The 22,458-nt window shown below is 43.5% G+C and overlaps 1 protein-coding gene across 7 annotated transcripts in view; it reads right to left on the reverse strand.

Annotated features, from left to right (window-relative positions):
• Positions 1 to 22,458, reverse strand: part of wdr17 (WD repeat domain 17) — a 253,003-nt gene that overhangs the window by 163,810 nt on the left and 66,735 nt on the right. For 2 of the 7 annotated variants that reach the window (XR_006313775.2, XM_043704690.2), the window contains exon 1: positions 1,525 to 1,663. The exons of 3 other annotated variants lie outside the window; for them this stretch is intronic. Coding sequence is in view for 3 of the 4 variants with exons in the window: in XM_043704690.2 (XP_043560625.2) it covers positions 1,525 to 1,587 (63 nt within the window). In the remaining variant the exon portion in view is untranslated. Of the gene's footprint in view, positions 1 to 1,524; positions 1,664 to 20,657; positions 20,826 to 22,458 lie in introns of those variants that run through there. 2 more of the 7 variants (XM_087973808.1, XM_043704704.2) reach the window with 2 other exon arrangements.

Raw genomic sequence — 22,458 nt, forward strand, 5'->3', positions numbered from 1 at the left:
AAAATGACACTGCCTGGATAATCTGTGTTTTGTTTTCTCTAACACATGTCGATTGGGAGGGATATTGAGGATAACTCCTGGGTCTTCCTCACAATAATGCCATCACAGCTTTCAAGTAAGGAAGTGGTTTAAGATTTCCTCTGAATGACAGCATTCACCTCCGACAGTTCGGCAATCCCTCAGCATCGCACCGACTGTCAGCACGGGACACCTGTACTTCAACTCAGAGTGGGAGCCAAACACAGAGCCTTGTGACTCAAAGATCCGGGCGCAACCTGCTGAGTCATGGCTGATACCTGAGGGAGCCAGGAGCCATTCCTAACATCCACCTTATCCCAGTAATATCCAAAAGAGAGAAGGAAAGTCAGAGGGAACATTACCATAACCACTTCTCCACGACCTGATTGGTAGGTGGGAGAACAAGTAAACCTTTATTCAGATGAAAAAGTGGCCAAGCTTCAGCTGGGTCTTGTGTCCCTTGATGTCTGGACATTGATGAATACATCTGCTGCAGGTAGTCACCGAGCCAAACCACTATTATTTCACCAGCTCTGCAAATGTTATTTTTTTCTCTTGCTGTGCCTGGTTTCCTAACAGCTCCAACCATATTAATGTATGAATCCCCATCTACTCTCTTGGATAGGAATAGCACAGAAAGGAGACAACATACAAAATAGGAAATAAAGGAAATTATTAATCGACTGAATGTGTTTTGTTTTTGTTTTTTATATGCACAAGTGCTGCCAATAGGCAGCCAGTGACATTTATTACTCGTTTCCTGCAAGTTATCCCTCGCTAGTATTTGCTTTTATGTGTGTGTAACACAGATCATAAAGAGGATGTTAGTTCACTGGCCGACAGCAGGGATCAAAACAGAATTTTTCTGCTGTACAAGAGACCAACAGTGTCCGACCTTGCTCTCTCAAACTCACAGCAGAGCCTGAGTATTGTGCTGCTGGGATAAAATTGGCTGGAACACAGACAACATTTTGGAATACAGTACATATCCCTTACGTGTCCCTGAAATACAAACAGTTCATGAATTTGAGGTGTTTCTGCGAGAGGAAATGCATTAGATTGGAGGCAGATTTAGCAACTGCAGCCGTTATAAATAGAGTTGGACTTCCAGACTGCGAAGGGGAGACCGCTTGTATTTTGCCTCTGAAACAGGAATCTCGGCGAGAATTTTTAATACCGCCGCAGGAGCAGCAATTCCAGTCTGTGACTACAGCAGCAGGTCTTGGGCTGTCACGGAGATACTGGAGGAGGAGGAGGAGGAGGAGGGGAATAAAAATAATATCAACGGACCTTTCAATCCCGGTCTTCATTGCAGGCAGCATGCTTACACAATTCAGAATTTCCTTCCTCAAATGTACACTCAGATTTCGCACCAAATCAATTAAAAACAACACACACTTGGGCTGCCTCAATCCTTTCCCACAACAGGCCAATATCAGCTTGCAGTGGAAATGTGGCTCTGCAGCACAGTCATTTCATCCCTTGCTGAACATTTAACTCTCCTACCTTCACCTCTGCCTCGTTCCCTGTGAACCACTTGAGGATTCCAGCATCCATTTCGGGATCCATCAGCAGAGAGGGAGCAGCAGAGCGAGTCTACCTGCCTCCCTTTCCTACTACCCTGCTGGAGCTGGGCTGACCATTAAAGCAGTGGAGCCTTTTACCAGGAGATGCTACACACACACACAGGAGCCAGACAGCCGGTCACGCTGTTCATAGAACAGGACTGTCAGTAGCCTAGCAACCGGAGATTTCTTTATTTAAATAATCTTTCTTGTGTTTCCTTCTTCTTTGCTCGTGTACCTACTCTCACTCGCACCATTAGTCCATTGGTGCAATGTAATGCCAGCCTCAGAGCTTCTGGTCATATGACCACTGTTGTAGTTCACCTGCCCATGAAGCTCCTTCAAAATGGATGTTTTAAAAAAAATCCAATCCAATTGTGCTTTGTGTGATAATCAGCCACCTCGTGTTGCAAAGACAAATTGTGCTTTCAATGTCCCATTCAGACCTGAACGTCCCTGGGGATTTACCAGCACACAAGTTTGTACAAAACCATAAGAAATTGGCCATTCAGCCCATCAAGTCTGTTCCGCTCTTCAATGAGATCATGGCTGATCTGATAATCCTCATGTCCATTTTCTTGTCCTTTCCCCATAACCCTTGGTTCCCTTCCTGATTCAGATGTTGTCCGGCAAGTGAAAGTGTCAAACTCTCTACAATTAAACAGGCAGCTATTTTTGTTTAAAATGCCAAATTTATCAAACTTAAATTTTGGACAGATGGAATCTCACATGGGAAAACCTCTACCATCAGGGAGAAGGTACAGAAGCCTGAACACACGCACCAGCCAGTTTCGCAACAGTTTCTACCCTATTCTACTGTTGTTAGAATACTGAATGGACTCACAAACTCTTAAAATCCCCTGTACCTGTGTTTTTGTTTTTGCTGCTGTTTATCTATTATTCACTTATCTATGCTACTTAACTCTGTGATCTGCCTGTGTTGCTCACAAGACAAAACTTTTCACTGTGCCTCGGTACACATGACAATAAATTCAATTCAATTCAATTCAATTCAAGTGTGACACAGTCCACTTGGGTGGGAGGAATAGCAAGGTATTGCTGAGGTGAAGGTTAGTATTAAAATAAAACAAAACGCTTGTGTGACAGTACGGCAAGGAATTAGGAATATGGGGGCTTAATTGCAACAGGGAACGGAATACAAAATCATAAGAAATCAGCCATTCAGCCCATCAAGTCTGCTGCACTGTTCAATGAGATCATGGCTGATCTGAAATTCCCCATGTCCACTTTCCTTTCTTTATCCTATTACCCTTGATTCCCTTCCTGATTAAAAAATCTGTACGTCTCAGCCTTGAATATAAGGCCAAACATCCAGCACCTCTGGATTTAAAAAAAAGACCATACATCAGGAAATTTGCTACAATGGGGAACTGATTAATCAGAGGAGAGGGCACCAGATGCTCTTCTTCAGTACAAAGTATTGTTCGTGCCAACTGTGTAGCCCCTTGGATTTTAACACACTGGCCCAAGTGATCTGGTACAAGTCCCTTCTGTTGAGAACAAAAGACTTTAAGCTGGTTGTAAACTATAGAACATACAGAAATCCAGCAAGCCTTCACAGCCCCTGCAATGACAACCTCCCCAAATCTTGGCCATACCACAAGGATGTGTGCACGTGTATGGCCGCAAAAACAGTTTGGAACCAAAACAGAATACCTAGCACTAAAGAGACACATGTCATGCAACTGAGCTTGACATAGAATTTTACACAAAAATAGAGCAAACCAGCCAACTGATGGCAAGTGTATTTGAGGACTGGTGTATCAAACCCGAGATTTTGATCATGGTTTACAGGGCAGTGGTTAGGTCATTATTGGAATATTGCATGCAATTCTCGTCTCCCTCTTATAGGAAGGATGGTGTGAAATTTGAAAGGATTCGGAAAAGGTTTACAGGATGTTGCCAGGGTTGGAGGATTTGAGCTATAGGGAGAGGTTGAATAGGCTGGGGCATTTTCCCTGGGGGCTGAAGGGTGACCTTATAGAGGTTTATAAAATCATGAGAGGCATAGATAGGGTAAATAGACAAGATCTTTTCTCTGGGTAGGGAGAGTCCAAAACTGGAGGCATAGGTTTAAGGTGAGAGGGGAAAAATTTTAAAGGGAAATATGAGGCTAGTGTGTGTGTGGAATGAGCTGCAGGGGGAGTGGTGGAGAGTTTTACAATTACAACACTTAAAAGGCCTCTGGATGGGTATATGATTAGGAAGGCTTTAGAGGGATATGGGCCAAGTGCTGGCAAATGTGACTGGATTAATTTAGGATATCTGGTCAGCATGTACAAGTTGGACTGAAGGGTCTATTTCCATGCTGTACATCTCTATGACTCTATGACTTCATGTCGCCATAAGAAGGCAGACATTGTAAAAGCTTTTCACTGTACACCTACAATGGAGTCCATGTGACAATAAAAGGATATTCTCTTCTATTCTATTCTGATTTAGAGAAGCCGGTTTTGGCATGGGGTGGACAAAGTTAAAAATCACACAACACCAGGTTATAGTTCAACAGGTGTAGTTGGAAGCACACTAGCTTTCGGAGCACTGCTCCTTCTTCAGGTGGTTGTGAAGCAGGACCATAAGACACAGAATTTATAGCAAAAGATTAAAGGGACATGCATTTGAAATGATATATTGACTCTCAACGTAGTCTGTGTTGTAGGTCGACTTGAGTGGGTTCGTGATCTGGGATCTTTCCTGCATTCTTGGATTTCTGATTCTATTCTCTTTCCCAAAGCCCTGGGAATGTTGCCTTTTTGAATACATACATCCAAGTTCTTTTTATTAAATCTACTTTAACTGGCCCATCAGGCATTGAATTCGGATACAATCGTACAAACAAGGAATAAGGCCTTTCGAGCCTGCTCTGCCAATATCAACTTCCTATCTTACTCAAAATTCTCTTTCTGTGCCCACTGATTCTTTTCCCAATTGTCTTAAATCTATGACGGAAATAGAACATGCTCAAAAAAACTCAGCAGATCTGGCAGCATCCGTGGGGAGAAAGCAGAGTTAATGTTTTGGGTCCAGTGACCCGACTTCAGAATTGATGGTAGCTAGGAAAGGGTTAGTTTCTATGCTGATGATGGGGTGGGGATAGGGGGTGGAACAAACAATGGGTGGAGATGGAGCCTAAAGAGAGAGAGAAAAGCAGTTGAGCAGACAAAGACATGGGTAATGGTCAGTCGGGAAAATGAATGGCTAGCTGCTAATGGGGGCCATTGATGGCTGACAATGGGTTATTTGTCATTGCAGTCCATGTGATGTCAAGGTCTGGTGTAAGGGGGTTGAGTTGAATTGAATTAGCTTTATTGTCACGTGTACTCAAATGAGTACAGTGGAAAGATTATAAGTCGCCACTTATGGTGCCATCTTCGGTACAAGATTAGGGTAACCACATGGGAGAAGTTTCTCAGACCCGAATATTATTGCAGGGTTTCCAAGCGGAAAATGAGATGCTGTTCTTCCAACTTGTGCTAAGCTTCACTGGAGCACTGCAGCAAGCCCAAAATAGAGGTGTTGGCCAGGGAACAGGGTGATGTGTTAAAGTGGAAGGTAACTGGAAGCTCAGGGCCTTTTTGCGGATAGAATTTGTATGTTCTGCAAAGCAGTCACCCAGTTTGTAGTTCATTTCCTGAAAGTTGTTGGCAGAAGTGTTCAAACTGTGGAATTGGCTGAGGACATAGCCCATCCCAGAAAGGCAATCAGGCTAGGGCAGGGAGACCTTGTTGAAATCAATACAGAAAAATGCTGGGAGTGTTCAGATTTTGGTCAGGATTCTTTCATCAGACCATCAACCTAAAATGTTCAACTCTATTTCTCCCTACACTGCCTGACCTGCTGAGTATCCCGAGCATTTCCTGACTTTATTTTATATTTCCCTTTCCTTAATTGCAGTTGAACAGCGAATAACAAGGTAAAAACAATGACTGCAGATGCTGGAAACCAGATTCCGGATTAGTGGTGCTGGAAGAGCACAGCAGTTCAGGCAGCATCTGAGGAGCAGTAAAGTCGACGTTTCGGGCAAAAGCCCTTCATCAGGAATACAGGCAGAGAGCCTGAAGTGTGGAGAGATAAGTGAGAGGAGGGTGGGGGTGGGGAGAAAGTAGCATAGAGTACAATAGGTGAGTGGGGGAGGGGATGAAGGTGATAGGTCGAGGGGGGAGGGGGTGGAGTGGATAGGTGGAAAAGAAGATAGGCAGGTAGGACAAGTCATGGGGATAGTGCTGAGCTGGAAGTTTGGAACTAGGGTGAGGTGGGGGAAGGGGAAATGAGGAAACTGTTGAAGTCCACACTGACGCCCTGGGGTTGAAGTGTTCCGAGTCGGAAGATGAGGCGTTCTTTCTCCAGGCATCTGGTGGTGAGGGAGCGGCGGTGAAGGAGGCCCAGGACCTCCATGTCCTCGGCAGAGTGGGAGGTAGAGTTGAAATGTTGTGCTACAGGGCGGTGTGGTTGATTGGTGTGAGTGTCCCAGAGATGTTCCCTAAAGCGCTCTGCTAGGAGGCGTCCATTCTCCCCAATGTAGAGGAGACCGCATCGGGAGCAATGGGTACAATAAATGATATTGGTGGATGTGCAGGTAAAACTTTGATGGATGTGGAAGGCTCCTTTAGGGCCTTGGATGGAGGTGAGGGAGGAGGTGTGGGCGCAGGTATTACAATTCCTGCAGTGGCAGGTGAAGGTGCCAGGATGGGAGGGTGGGTTGTAGGGGGGGCATGGACCTGACCAGGTAGTCACGGAGGGAACGGTCTTTGCGGAAGGTGGAAAAGGGTGGGGAGGGAAATATATCCCTGGTGGTCGGGTCTGTTTGGAAGTGGCGGAAATGTCGGTGGATGATTTGGTTTATGCGAAGGTTAGTATGGTGGAAGGTGAGCACCAGGGGCGTTCTGTCCTTGTTACGGTTGGAGGGGTGGGGTCTGAGGGCGGAGGTGTGGGATGTGGACGAGATGCGTTGGAGGGCATCTTTAATCACGTGGGAAGGGAAATTGCGGTCTCTAAAGAAGGAGGCCATCTGGTGTGTTCTGTGATGGAACTAGTCCTCCTGGGAGCAGATATGGTGGAGGCGGAGGAATTGGGAATACGGGATGGCATTTTTGCAGGAGGTGGGGTGGGAAGAGGTGTAATCCAGGTATGCAGGAGGTGGGGTGGGAAGAGATGTAATCCAGGTATGCAGGAGGTGGGGTGGGAAGAGGTGTAATGCAGGAGGTAGGGTGGGAAGAGGTGTAATAACAACACCAATGTGATTTGTGGAACAGCTTGTGCCGTAATTTTCATGATGCCTCTTAGAATGATTGCAGTCCAAAAGAGATGTGAAAAAAGGAACAGTTCCTGATGATGCAGAACCAAATATTCTTGTTATAATATGTTTCGTGTAAAACAGACTTCCTCTCTCTGTAGTGACTCCCTCCCTCTGGCAAGCGCTATATTGTTTACTAAATTGATGTGGTATTTATTCTGCTTCAATGAACATCACTATGCATCATATAACATATATTACAACATAATGGAGCTGATTACATTTGTTACATAATCACTCCATGCAGTCTAAGTCCTTTTATTTAATGTATAGTTAACCCTTTTGGTATGCAGGCATGTAGGAAGAGAAAATCTCCTCTACAGTGAAAGAACAACAGAGAGAGAGAAAGAGATGGCCAAAATGACTTATGGAGAAAGACTAGATTATTCTGGACTATATTCTATGGAGTTTATAAAAATGAGGGAAGGATTCTATAGAAACTAATACAACTCTAATAGAACTAGACAAAGTAAACGCAGAAAAGGTGTTCTCAGTGAGTTGGATGGTCAGTTCTGATCATATTGAATGGTGAAGTAATCTTGAAGGGCCTAATAGACTACTCCTGCTCCTCTTTTCAGTGCTTCTGGGAGATGAGAGGGGTAGAGGCTCAGAAAATGGATAATGCAGGGGGAAAGAACAACTTCAAATGAAAGGTGAGAGCCTGGATTTAATGCAGACCATCATAGTGGAACCATGGAGACTGGCATGGTGGGGACCATGGAGACTGTCATAGTGAGAACTATAGAGACCATCATAGTGGGAACCATGGAGACTGGGCTGAATTAATCAGGGAGAGGTCCTGCATCAATCTCCCAGAGGCAGCAAAGAAGAAGAAAGAAGCTGCAGGATGGAAGGGGTGAATGTAGGATTCCCTGTCTGCCACAGGCATTGTTAATTAATGAACCAATTGACAACCAATATTCCTGAGCCCATTGAAATTCAATAGTGACTTAGCAAGTCAATGGAGCTCCATGCTTTCCTTTCCCCTGGGAATGCAGCTCACAAAAACCTACGAGATATGCCATTGTGCTGTCAGGGTGTTCCTAGTAGTTAGAGACTCCATTGGAGGAGTCAGTACCATAAAGGGTGTTTAAGATGTTCTTTGCTTTTGACTCTTCAAAGGCTATCCAGTATCGACAAGGTGCAATTCAGGGGTGTGATGAAATACGCCTTGCCTGGACGGATGCAGCTCCAACAACATGCAAGAACCTCAATACCATCAGGACAAAGCAGCCCACTTGAATGTCACCACATCCACAAATGATCACTTCCTTCATCACCAACGTTCAGTTGCAGCAGTGTGTATCATAGATCCACTGCAGGAATTCAAAAGATCCTTAGACAGCAGCTTCCAAACCCACAACCATCACCATCTAGAAGGACAAGGGCAGCAGCTGCATAGGAACACACTACCTGCAGGTTCCCCTCCAAGCCATTCACCATCGTGACTTGGAAATATATCACCATTTCCTCATTGTCACTGTGTCAAAATCCTGAAACTCCTTCTTTAGAGAATTGGGGACATACCTACAGCAGAAGGAGTGCAGTGGACAAGAAGGCGTTTTATCATCACCTTCATTAGGGCATGTAGGGACTGGGAATATTAGGGACTGGGAATAAATCCCTACAATCCCACATCCTTTGAATAATGTTTTTAAAAAGCCAGGCTAACAGTTCAGTGCTGAGGGCGGCATGTCGAGAGGTGTCTCCTTTCAGATGACACTTTAAGTTAATGGCTCATTCTCCAACTCAGATGGACATAATCAAGGAGAGGTCCTGCATCAATCTCCCATAGCACAACTGGAGATGAGCAGGGGAGTATCCCCAGTGTCTGGGCCATTATTTAACAATTAATTCATTTCACTGATAAAACCATATCTCATCATTATCACATTGCCATTTATATGGGAGCTTGCTGTACACAAATTGGGTGCCATATCCCCTACATCAATGATTCTTAATTGCTTTTTGACCATGGACCCCTCTAGGAGCTCTTCTCAGGTTCCAGGGCCCCACTTTCAATCAGGGATACAACACGAACAGACAGACAGAAAATCATTTATTATTGAACACCAAGAAAACTTGAACATTCTGACATACTGGACAAAACTTAAAAATAAACTGTACGAAATTAAACATCTATCAGGCCTAATGCAATCCTTGAGCTTGGTGCTTTTCTGTAGGTTTCATGATATTGGGCTCCAAATTAGGTTGGGCTTGGGTATTTCATTGGTTCAGTTCCCAGGACCCCCATAAACCCTTGGGGCTCCCCTTCTCACAGTTTTCAGTCTGTTGACCCTTTCAAATGTGCCAGGGCCCCTACAGCGGCCAAATGACCCCCACTGAGAATGGCTGTCCAACATTGCAGCAGTGACTCGGGGGCGGCACAGTGGCTCAATGGATAGCACTGCTGCCTCACAGCACTAGGTGACTGTCTGTGTGGAGTTTGCACATTCTCCCTGTGTCTGCATGGGTTTCCTCCGGGTGCTCCGGTTTCCTCCCACAGTCCAAAGATGTGCCAGTCAGGTGAATTGGCTATGATAAATTGCCCATAGTACTAGGTACATTAGTAAGAGGGAAATGGGTCTGGGTGGGTTACTCTTCAGAGGGTTGGTGTGGACTTGTTGGGCTGAAGGGCCTGTTTCCGCACTGTAGGGAATCTAATCTAATCTGACTCCATTTCAAAAATGTTTTATTGACTATAAGATACTTTAGAGCATCCTGAGGATAAAGGTGCTTGATAAATGTCAGTTCTTTCCTTCTGATGTGAATTATTTCTACATGACCTCTTGCTCGAATGATGTGTGCAGAATGACTGAGTTTAATTTGATTTATCGCTAGCCAATCGGTTATAATTGGTGATTCAAGTCCACCCACAATTTCCTACCACCTGAAATACAGGTATATGAGGAGCCAAATCAGGCTTAAGACCTAGAATACCATCTACTGTGTGACTATGAATTGCACAAATATCACTCCCTTTCTTGAGGCCCAGGAGTTCAAGCAGCTTCTTTCCAACTGTATTTAAAACACATTCAGCCTGATACATACCAAAGAGTCTGAATGAATTAGAGTCATAGAGTCATAGAGATGTACAAGCATGGAAACAGACCCTTCAGTCCAACCTGTCCATGCTGACCAGATATCCCAACCCAATCTAGTCCCACCTGCCAGCACCCAGCCCATATCCCTCCAAACCCTTCCTATTCATATACCCATCCAAATGCCTTTTAAATGTTGCAATTGTACCAGCCTCCACCATTTCTATGGTAGCTCATTCCATATACGTACCACCCTCTGTGTGAAAAAGTTGCCTCTCAAGTCTCTTTTATATCTTTCCCCTCTCACCTTAAACCTATGCCCTCTAGTTCTGGACTCCACAACCCCAGGGAAAAGACTTTGTCTATTTATCCTATCCATGCCCCTCATAATTTTGTAAACCTCTATAAGGTCACCCCTCAGCCTCTGACTCTCCAGGGAAAAAAGCCCTCACCTGTTCAGCCTCTCCCTATAGCACAAATCCTCTAACCCTGGAAACATCCTTGTAAATCTTTTCTGAACCCTTGCAAGTTTCACAACATCTTTCCAATAGGAAGGAGACCAGGATTGCATGCAATATTTCAACAGTGGCCTAACCAATCTCCTGTACAGCTGCAACATGTCCTCCCAACTCCTGTACTCAATACTCTGACCAATAAAGGAAAGTATACCAAACGCCTTTTCACTATCCTATCTACCTGCGACTCCACTTTCAAGGAGCTAGGAACCTGCACTCCAAGGTCTCTTTGTTCAGCAACATTCCCTAGGACCTTACCATTAAGTGTACAAGTCCTGCTAAGATTTGCTTTCCCAAAATGCAGCACCTCGCATTTATATGAATTAAACTCCATCTGTCACTTCTCAGCCCATTGGCCCATCTGGTCCAGATCCTGTTGTAATCTGAGGTATCCTTCTTCGCTGTCCACCACACCTCCAATTTTGGTGTCATCTGCAAACTTACTAACTGTACCTCTTATGCTCGCATCCAAGTCATTTAAGTAAATGACAAAAAGTAGAGGACCCAGCACCGATCCTTGTGGCACTCCACTGGTCATGTCATCAGACAATTTACCAGCAAGATAGCAACCCGGTGGGATCTGAAAAGCCAAATCTCACAGAACACTCAGTTTTCATTGGTGAAGTGTGGTTTCAGAAGAAAGGTTGGTATGTCTTGTCCCTTCTGTGGTCACTGACACTGAACCTAAAATGTGTGGCCCAATTTTCAAAGACATGAAGCAGATAATTTGCTAATGTGGTCTTGTTTTGGGGACAGTAACCTAGTTTTGATACACAAAACTAGAGGAAAGAAGAGAGAACATCCAAACAGGTCAGTCCAAAGATGTGCCGGTTCGGTGGATTGACCATTTTAAATTGACCATAGTATCCATGGATGTTCAAGCGAGGTGGATTAGCTATGGGAAATGCATGGTTACAGGAACAGGATAGGAGGAGTGGGTTTGGGTGGACTCCTCTTCAGAGGGTCAGTGTAGACTTGATAGGCTGAATGGCCTGCTTCCTCACTGGAGAGATTCCATGATCTATGAAATACAGAAAGATTTGGATGGATTGAGAGATTTGATGGATAAATGAATAGATAAGTGAACAATTACAAGGTGAGCCTGGGAAAAGAAAATAATATAAAATGAATGATAGTATGAATGACAGACATAACCATTGTGAGGAATCTGATGCAGAGTTTGCTGAAAATGTTATCATATCGTTCAACAATGTTTAGCAGAAAACCTAGTAAGACCTTGAAGAGTTTAAAATGTGTAGGCAGAGTGTAAGATTATAAATCCCAGGACCATCTTGTTTCGACTTCATCTGCCTGTAGATTATAGTAACATAACAATATTCATTGACATTTACAGTTTAGACTGTACACATGTTTAGACAGACAATAGACAATAGACAATAGGTGCAGGAGTAGGTCATTCTCCCCTTTCATTATGATCATGGCTGATCATCCGCAATCAGTATCCTGTTCCTGCCTTATCCCCATAACCCTTGATTCCACTATCCTTAAGAGCTCTATCCAACTCTTTTTTGAAAGTATCCAGAGACTAGGCTTCCACTGCCTTCTGGGGCAGAGCATTCCATACACCCACCACTCTCTGGGTGAAGAAGCTTCTCCTCAACTCTGTTCTAAGTAGCCTACCCTTTATTTTTAAACAGTGTCCTCTGATTCGGGACTCACCCAACAGCGGAAACATGCTTCCTGCCTCCAGAGTGTCAAATCCTTTAATAATTTTATACGTTTCAATCAGATCCCCTCTCAGCCTTCTAAACTCAAGGGTATACACGCCCAGTCGCTCCAAGCTTTCAGTGTAAGATAGTCCCACCATTCCGGGAATTGACCTCATGAACCTGCACTCCCACAATAGGCAGAATGTCTTTCCTCAAATTTGGAGACCAAAACTGCACACAGTACTCCAGGTGCGGTCTCACCAGGGCCCTGTACAGCTGCAGATGGACCGCTTTGCTTCTATACTCAATTCCTTTTGTTATGAAATAACAGCATTAAATTCAATTAAGCACAATAAACCTGGAAAACGTTTCACGGTTTTTACAAGTTTATCTGCAAGGGTAGTGTGGTATTCTCATGAAGTGGAAGATGAAGTGATTTCACCAAGTGAAGAAATGTAAATCCATTGGAAGATTGTGCAAAACACTAGCCATATAGAAACTGCATCCAGTGATTTTAAACATCTGTGCATAAATTATTAATACTTTCTCTCTTATAATGCATAACATTGTTTCTCCACAATTCAAGTGAATATTAATGAAACATCACATGGAGCCTTTTTTTGTCTTTCATACCAGTTCTCTTGAATACATCAAAGTGATATGTGAGACATTTGTAACATTGCAGTTAGAGACATCAGACAATGTCATTCAAAATCTTGGTCCCGTTCTGTCATTCAATTAGATCTTTGGTTCCATACTGTTAATGCTCTTGTCTAAAAAAGATGAACCAATCTGTGTTTTGAAAGTTTTAGCAGATTTTTGAGAAATTTATCTAAGCACTTCCTGACCTCAGCCTTGTAAGGCTTCGCCCTTATTCTTAGGTTATTCAAAATTACGGTCAGCACAAAATAAATTCTTAACCGCCCCAAGAACTATGCAGCACCACACTGCACAAAGGTGACACCTGGGAAATGTTCTAAAGGGCAGGAAACAGGAAAAGGTTTAGTATCTGAGGCTAGTGTCAACCAGGAATGCTAATTCCTGCAGAGATAAGTGGAAAAATGATTCTAGCAGAACAGGTGGCATGGTGGCTCAGTGGTTAGCACTGCTGCCTCATAGCACCAGGGTCCCAGGTTCGATTCCAGCTGTGTGGAGTTTGCACATTCTCCACGTGTCTGTGCAAGTTTTCTGTGGGTGCTCTGGTTTCCTCCCGCAGTCCAAAGATGTGCAGGTCAGGTGAATTGGCCATGCTAAATTGCCCATAGTGCTAGGTGCCTTAGTCAGAGGGATATGGGTCTGGATGGGTTACTCTTCAGAGGGTTAGTGTGGACTGGTTGGGCCCAATGGCCTGTTTCCACACTGTACGGAATCTAATCAGAACACTGTGTTAGAGAAACACTCTAATGCTCAAGTTTCTATGGAGGTTTTGCATGAAAACTGCATAGTTATTGCTTAAACAATAAAACAGCAAAAGGTTTAAGTGTTAAAAGTAAAAATTGAAAATACATACAAAATCAGAGATGAAACATTGGCAACCAGTTTTGCACTCATTGTGAATTAATGCACTCTGCAGAAAATAGACTGGATTGTAAAATTTTGAGAGAAACCAGGGAGGTTTATCCTTGGATGTTCCAAAAGTACCAAGCTAATCAGCAAGCCTAAAAAAAAAGACCCCAAATCTTTCTGAACTTTCATTTTTTTTGGTAGAACCAATAACTGCCGAGCTCACTGAGTTTCCAGCACTCCCCATTTGTGGTAGAAAAGCATTGTTTTGGCACACATTGCTTGATGCATTGAGGCAGCTAAGGTCTGAGCCTTAAAACAGCACAGGCTGCACAGTAATGACAACTGGCAGGCAGAAAAACCACTCATTTGGCACCAACGATTTCTCCCATTACCTCATCCCTTTTATACGTCGACATCAACAATGTTTTACTATTCACCTTTTCATAGAGACTAGGAGCAGGAGTAGGCCATTTGGCCTTCCACAAGCCTCATTCCTGATGAAGGCTTAAACCTAAAATATTGATTCTGCTGCTCCTCGGATGCTGCCTGACCTGCTGTGCTTTTCCAGCAACACACTTTCAACTCTGATCTCCAGCATCAGCAGTCCTCACTGTCTCCCATTTGGCCTTTGAGTCTGCTCTGCTATTCAATATGATCATGTTCATTTTATAATACAAATTCTACATGTTTTTCTATTTACTGCATGCCATTAGAATTATAGGATCATATCACAGTTACAGTGGAAAATACGGCTATTTGGCCTGTTGATCCGATGACGGCTTTGTGCAAAGAAAACTTAATTTTTCCCAGTCATGACGCCGACACATATTTTTCACATCAAGATTTGGAGATGCTGGTGTTGGACTGGGGTGTACAAAGTTAAAAATCACACAACACCAGGTTAAGCTGGTGCTTCTAATTAAACCTATTGGACGATAACCTGGTATTGTGTGATTTTTGACTTTTCCCATCAGGAATTTATTCCATTCCCAATTTGTTGCATGAGGAGGACAACTGCAGTAAATTCTGGAACTGCATTGAACATTCTCTGTGTGGATCAGATCAGTAACACATCTCTTGCAGTGGTTGTCAAGGCTTTTTTTGTACCAAGCCCACTATAACCTTGATGTGTTGCTCTGGCTCTGTACGAATCTACACTGAAATATTTGCAAGCAATATTCATAATGTCTTATGAATTAAAAGGAACTACTCAAGGCTTAGCAGTTCATTCACTTCAAAGTGCAAACAGTGTCAGACATGCCTGAGGCTGGATGTCTGTTGGGAAGTGAATGCTGCTAAGGAAGTACCTAACAATTTATTATTCTTCGGGTTCTGCTCTTTGTAGCCACAAGGAATCATTTCAAGACATAAATGTAAGCACATGCTCTTGGTCTTTGAACATAAGTACTAGCAGCAGGAGTAGGCAATTGAGCCGGCTCTATAACTTAATGCGATCATGCATTCACTTCATTTTCTTGCCCACTCCCCAATATCTTCATCCCATTATTAGTTAAAAATCTGTCTATTTCCTCCTTAAATTTATCCAGTGTCCAAGCATCCATCATATTCTGGGCTAATGAATTCTATAGTTTGAGAGAAGTAATTCCTCCTCATGTCTGCTTTAAATCTGCCACCCCAAGAGTAGATTGGCTCCTGTGAAGAGTGTGTTGTCCTATGAGGAGAGGCTGAATAAACTGGATTCAATGTAGAGGACTGAGGGATAGCTTAATGTTTGGATATACCACAGTCTATGTCACTTCAATATCAACTCTAAGTGATTACTAAATTTAATCCAGAAATATCATGGTGAGTTTTGGGAGGTTGCGTGGAAGAGAACAATCCTTTTTCAACAGAACTAGATAATTAAGTGAACTTGGGCCAAATCATCTTTACAGAGTACATGAAACTAGGAGCTAGGTTCACATGCATAGAAATCCCATGTGCACTGGTGCATTGTAAGTTGCTCATCAGTGCCTTTTAACGTCACATTAGCTGTGATCCCATTTTAGCCACAGAAGTGATCACCAACTGCCTTTGAAAATAAGAAGTGTAACTTCTGCAGCAACGTGTGTTTTATTCTTCTTATAACTCATCAAAGTTGTTTCAAAATTCTGTACCAAAATTTGCAGAGTTGCAAGTAATCATCTGCTATAAAAGTGGTTTGCATTTGAATAATTCAGCCCCACTAATCGTTTAAATAAAAAAACTGAAAGAACTGCAGATGCTGGATATCAGAAGCAAAAACCAAAATTGCTGGGAAACGTCAGGAGGCTTGGCAGTATCTGTGGAGAGAAATCAGTGCACGTTTCGGGATCTGAAGCATTAACTCTGACTCCTCTCCATAGATGCTGCCAGCTCTTCTGAGATTTTCCAACAATTTCTGTTTTTGTTTTTTATTTAAATAATGTTTGCTTGAACATCTCACCTATTTAACTCACATGCATTTTTGTGATTCCAAAGTCTGTGATGGAGTCCATAACTCCATAGTCTCCAAATGAAAATCTAAATTCACACTACAATGCCAAGATATAGATTTTTCCACACAAATAGGTGTGCTAATTGGACATACTAATTCAGAAAGTCCTGGATTTAGAGTAGTTTTTTTAATGATTTGGAGGTGCCGGTTTTGGACTAGGATGTACAGTTAAAAATCACACAACACCAGGTTACAGTCCAACAGGTTTATTTGGAAGCACTAACTTTCGGAGTGCTGCTCCATAATAAGGTGGTTGAGAGACTTAATGAACAATCCAGGTCTTTTTCAATATATAATTTCAGTTACATCACACTGTAAACTTTTGCTATAAATTCTGTATCCTACAATCTTTTACTCCACAACCACCTGATGAAGGAGCAGCACTCTGAAAGCGAGTACTTCCAAATAAACCAGTCGGACTGTAACCTGGTGTTGCGTGATTTATAACTTTAATTAATGTAAGCATCTTTAACTCAATAAACATCTCAAGAAGATTCAAATGAGAATTGTCAATGCAACATAACACCAAGCCTTGTAAAGTGCTGTAGTAACACAAACACAGAAAATGGGAACACGATGAAGCCATTTGGCTCTTGCTAAACAAGTTATCAGATGACACCAAGATTGGTCGAGTGGTTATTAACAAGTAAGATGATTATAGGTTATAAGAAGATATAGATGGGTTGGTGAGATGGGCAGAACAATGGCAGATGGTATTTAATCCTGATAAGTGCGAGGTGAACCACTTTGGAAGGAAAAAAAAGATGAGGGAGTATTTAATGAATGGCAGGACACAGGGTAGCTCAGAGGAACAGAGGGAACTTGGGGTAAGCATTCATAGATTCCTGAAGCCAGCAAAGCACATGAGTAGGATGGTTAGGAAGGCATACAGAATATTTATTTTCATCAGCTATGGCATAGAATATACGAGCAAAGAGGTAATATTGGAATTGTACAGAGTGCTAATCAGGTCACAGCTAAAATACTGTGTGCAGGTCTGGTCACCTCACTACAGCAAGGATGTGATAGCACTAGAGGGGGTACAGAGAGGGTTCACCGGAATATTCACTCAAATGGAGAAATTGAGCGAGAAGGAGAGAATAGATATACTTGGATTGTCATTTTTAGAGCAGAAAAGACTAAAGGAGGACATGATTGAGGTGTATAAGATTATAAGGGGTATGGAAAGGATGAATAGATAGCCGCTGCTCCCCTTGGTTGTGGAGTCAATCACAAGAGGGCATAGTTTTATGGTGAGGGACAGGTGATTCGCAGGGGATTTGGGAACAAAACGTTTTCACTCAGCCGGCGGTGGGAATCTGGAATCCACTGCCTTGGAAGGTAGTAGAGGCTGGAAACCTCACAACCTTTAAAATATATTTGGATGAGCTTTTCAAATGTCATAACATTCAAGGATGTGGGACAAGTGTGGGAAATTAGAATCGACTTGCCTTTAGTGATGGTTATATTGATGCAGACTCAATGGGCCAAATAGCTTTTTCTGCACTGGAAACATCTCTGAATCTTTGAGCCTTCTCCACTATTCTATATAATCATGGCTGATCATCCAATTCAGTCCCCATTTCCATTTTCTCCTGTGCCTTTTGATCCTTTTAGCCCTAAGGCCATGGCTAATCCATCTAACCTAAACATCACTGGACACTACAGGGAAATTTAACATGGCCAATCCATCTATCTTACCCACCTTTGGAATATGGGATCAAACCAGAGCACCTAGCAGCAACTCACATGGGGAGAATGTGCAAACACTACACAGCCAGTTCCCTTATCGTTGGATTTGAACCAAGGTCCCTGGCAGCGTCAAGCAGTAGTGCTAACTACTGAGCCACCTTAGCTGCCCTGAATTACTCCAATCACCAGAGAATATTCTCCTTGATTCTCATTTGTTCCAATTTTGCAAGGATTACTCAAGTCCACACTTGTCAACTGTGGCCTTTTCAATTCAGTCATTTCACATTCCCCCTCCATACAACTCGTAATGAGGATGTCAGATGGGACGTTATCCTTCATAATGAGAGGAAATGAACATAAAAGCAAGGATCAAATGGAGAATGCTGAGAAAACTCAGCAGGTCTGGCAGCATCTGTGGTGAAAGAAACAGAGCTAATATTTTGAGTCTGTTTAAGCTCTGATGAGATATTGTTCTGGATGAAGAAAGTGAATTTATTACAGGCAAGTTGTGGATGACACAAAAGTCATTGGGAAGGCGAGTAGTGAGTATTTTACAGAGTCTACAGAAGGATATAAAGAGTTTAAAATGGAGGTGAAACATAATGCAAGAAAACATGAGGTTATGTGCTTTGGCAGGAAAAATAAAGGAGCTGAATATTATTTAAGTACAGAAAGATTGCAGAAAGTTCCAGCAAAGAGGGATTTTCATAAATCACAAAATGCCAGCACCCAAGTTGAGTGGGTAACACAGAAGGCAAAAGAATGTTGGCCTTTATTTCACAGGGAATGGGGTAGGGAAGCTTTGCTAAAATGATACACGGCACTAGTCAGACCACAGCTGGAATACTGTGAACAGTTTTGGGCCCCTTATCTGAAGAACAATATACTGTCATTGGAGGCAGTCCGGTGAATACTCACAGGACTGACATCAGATAGGGAGGGACTGTCTTTTGAGGAAAGGTTGAATAGATTGGTCCTATGCTTATTGCAACTTAGAAGATTGAGAGGCAACCATCTTGAAAAATACAAGATTCTTCAGGGAGTTGATGGGCCAGGAAAAGGAAAGGTTCGCCTTGTGGGAGAATGTAGGACCAGAGAGCATCATCTCACATTATGGATTTGTCTATTTAAGAAAAACATGAGGATGGATTTCTTCTCTTAGAGATTAGTGGGAATTCTTTATTATAAAGAGTTACAGAGCCTAGGTCATAAAGTAAATTGAAGGCTTGGGTTTTTCAGCAGTAAGGGGAATTAAGGGTTATGGGGAAAAAAAACTAGAAAGTGGAGTTGAGGATTATCCGATCAGCCATGACTCAGCCATGGCAAAGTGAAGTCAATGGCCTGCTCCGACATCTTATGTCCTTATGGTGAGAGGTTGGGCTTGTTTCAGCTGGAGTTTACAAAAATGAGATGTGACTCAATCAAAGCAAATAAGACCCTGAATGGTCTTGATAAGGATAATATGCAAATTATGTTTTCTCTTGTGCGTAAATCTATGGTTTTAAAATGAAGGATCATCCACTTAAGACAGAAGTGAAGGTTTATTTTATAAAGGGCGTTACAAGTCTTTGGAACTCTTTGCCTTTTGGAATATTGCTTTCCAATCTGCTCTTCCTGCTGGAGGAAAGATGTTGTGAAACTTGAAAGGGTACAGAAAATATTTGCCAGGATGTGGCCAGGATTGGAGAGTTTGGGCTCTAGGGAGAGGCTGAATAGACTAGGGCTGTTTTCCCTGGAGCATCAGAGGCTGAGGGGTGACCTTATCGAGGTTTATAAAATCATGAGGGGGAATGGATAGAATGAACAATTAAGGTCTTTCTTCCAAAAGTAGAGGAGTCCAAAAGTAGAGGGCATAGCTTAAAATTGAGAAAGGAAAGATTAAAAAGGGACCAAAGGGACAACTTTTTTTTATGCAAAGGATGGTGCGTGTATGGAATGAGCTGCCAGAGGCAGTGGTGGAGGCTGGTCCAATTACAACATTTAAGAGGCATCTGGATGGGTATATGAATAGGAAGGGTTTCGAGGGATAAGGGCCAAGTGCTGGTAAATGGGACTAGATCTATTTAGGATATCTGGTCGGCATGGACGAGTTGGACTAAAGGGTCTGTTTCTGTGCTGTATGACTCTACGATTCTATAAGATAGGCAAAGGAATCAAAGGTCATCGGGGGCAGTGGCGAAGAATGGAATGTTGGATTTGGAACACAAACAGAGCAGCCATGATCTTTTTTGAATAGCAGAGCAGGCTCACGGGGCTGAAGGGCCTACTTCTGGTCCAATTGCACATGCCCATATGTCAGGGGAACGGGGCCTGGACAGAAGAAACATCATTTGGTAAAACATTGAAGATGGTTGCAATTGTACATGGACGATACCCGAGAAACACGAGCAGGAAGCGAAAGCAGCTGAATGTAACAGGACACTGCAGCTCAGAAACAATCATCCAGCATTTACAGATTGCTTGTGCATGAGGAGACTGAAGCTCAGTAGCTAGTTCTTAATCGATCTAACGTCAAGAATTGCAGCAGCCGATTATAATTCCTGCTTAACTGGTAGCTAGGAGCAATTGTTCGATTGCATTGACTTCTTCAAGACTGTGCAAGGTGTATCAAATTGCACATACAATAGACGTCTTAGTCAGGGAATCCTGCTGTTCCAATCACCAGCTGACGACTGAATAACTAAGTAGACTGCAGGCCTTTGTATTAGCTTTCTCGGAGTGCAGGGCACTATCACATATACATTTACGTGAACACGCTCGTCAACAGAAAGTTTTGCATGATTCCCGTGGAACCAGGCAAAGCAGTGTACTGGACTTGCTTCCCCCACATAACCACCCTCCCTGTTCCCATTTTACTCACAGTGACAGATTCATGCTGCATTCGCTGTCATTTCTTGCCATTTCTGATCGCTGAGCTGCCCCTCGGCAAGTGACCTTCCTGTCTCCTGCCTTTGAGGAGGCGGACACCTGAAACTCAACCCTCACAGGCTCCAGTCCAAGTTGAGGAAAAGGGGAGGAAGGGAGGCTTTCAGACGTGCGTTTGCCTTTTATGACTGCCGATTCTCCAGTTAGCAATGTTTACCGCCCTGTGAAATACTTTTGAAGGATACTGACTGCTGTAATGTCGAAAACGGAGCAGAGAATTTTAACACAGCCAACCCCTACACATCACAGTGTGATAATAATTACATAATCCGTTTCAGTGACACTAATTCATACTTCTGGTTAGATGATGGTGGAGTAGGAGTTCTGAGTCTGGGGCTCATCTGCTTTGTCCACTTGTCTTTTTATTTCTTTTCTTTTTCTCTCTTCTCTCAGAATATTTTTCTTCTCTTCTGTTTTATTTTACTTACCTCGTGGCGAAGAGCCCGCTTGTGGTAATGGTATCAGCGGTAGTGTGTGAGCCCAGCAGTGCGGACTCCAGTAGGCCCAGCAGTGTGGACTCCAGTAGGCCCAGCAGCGTGGACTCCAGTAAGCCCAGCAGCATGGAGTCCAGTAGGCCCAGCAATGTGGACTCCAGTAGGTCCAACTGTATGGACTCCAGTAGGCCCAGCAGTGTGGACTCCAGTAGGCCCAGCAGTGTGGACTCCAGTAGGCCCAGCAGTGCAGAATCCAGTAGGTCCAGTAGTGTGGACTCCAGTAGGCCCAGTAGCATGGACTCCACTAGGCCCAGCAGTGCAGAATCCAGTAGCCCATTAGTGTGGACTCGAGTGGGCCCAGCAGTGCAGAATCCAGTAGGCCCAGCAGTGCGGACTCCAGTAGGCCCAGCAGTGCGGACTCCAGTAGGCTCAGCAGCGTGGACTTGTGGTGGTGGAATTGGGGATGGGTTTGATTTCCTGGTGACTTCTGCATCATTGAGATAGTCCTAGCACCAACACATGGCTGCTGTGCCGAGGAGAGTTCAGGCTCCTGGCAGCATCCAGTGCAGATTCCAGGAGGCATCAGCGTGGGTGAATTTGGGCCTAGTACAAAATCTAGTGACATCAGCAGCAGCTGTATTGGTGAAGTGGGCCCAAAGCAGATACATGGCAGCGGTGGAGATGGGTTTGGGGCGACACAGTACCTGGCAGCATTGGTGGCATCTGCATTGGTGAGTTCCAGTGAGGATTCGCAGCGGCAAGGAGGTCATGGGAGTGAGATGGTGCCAAAGAGTGGCAACTCTCAGTCCAGCTGCATGGGGACTGATTCCTGGCCACTAGGCCCATGGCCCATGATGGAGCACTTAACCAGAAGGACTGTGAAGTTGGACACTTCCATTATTCCTTCATTTTTTTTTGCCTTTATATAGAGTCATAGTGATGTACAGCATGGAAACAGACCCTTCGGTCCAACCAGTCCATGCCGACCAGATATCCCAACCCAATCTAGTCCCACCTGTCAGCACCCTGCCCATATCTCTCCAAACCCTTCCTATTCATATACCCATCCAAATGCCTCTTAAATGTTGCCATTGTACCAGCCTCCAGCACATCCTCTGGCATATCCTATGTTTTGGTTTATTTTTCTTTGTTTTAAGATGGCACCGGTAAGTGGTGCAACACTTTTCACTGTATTTTGTTACAATACATATTTAAATAACTGAAGAAAAAGTAGCAGCTAGGACACAGAGTCAATATGGTGTAGATAGATGTTACTCAGCCCATCATGTCTGTACCAGTTCT

Source organism: Chiloscyllium plagiosum, unplaced genomic scaffold, assembly GCF_037043375.1.
Source record: "Chiloscyllium plagiosum isolate Xiang-an unplaced genomic scaffold, Cpla_swu_hap1 HiC_scaffold_2, whole genome shotgun sequence".
In the NCBI taxonomy this organism is placed as follows: Eukaryota; Metazoa; Chordata; class Chondrichthyes; order Orectolobiformes; family Hemiscylliidae; genus Chiloscyllium; species Chiloscyllium plagiosum.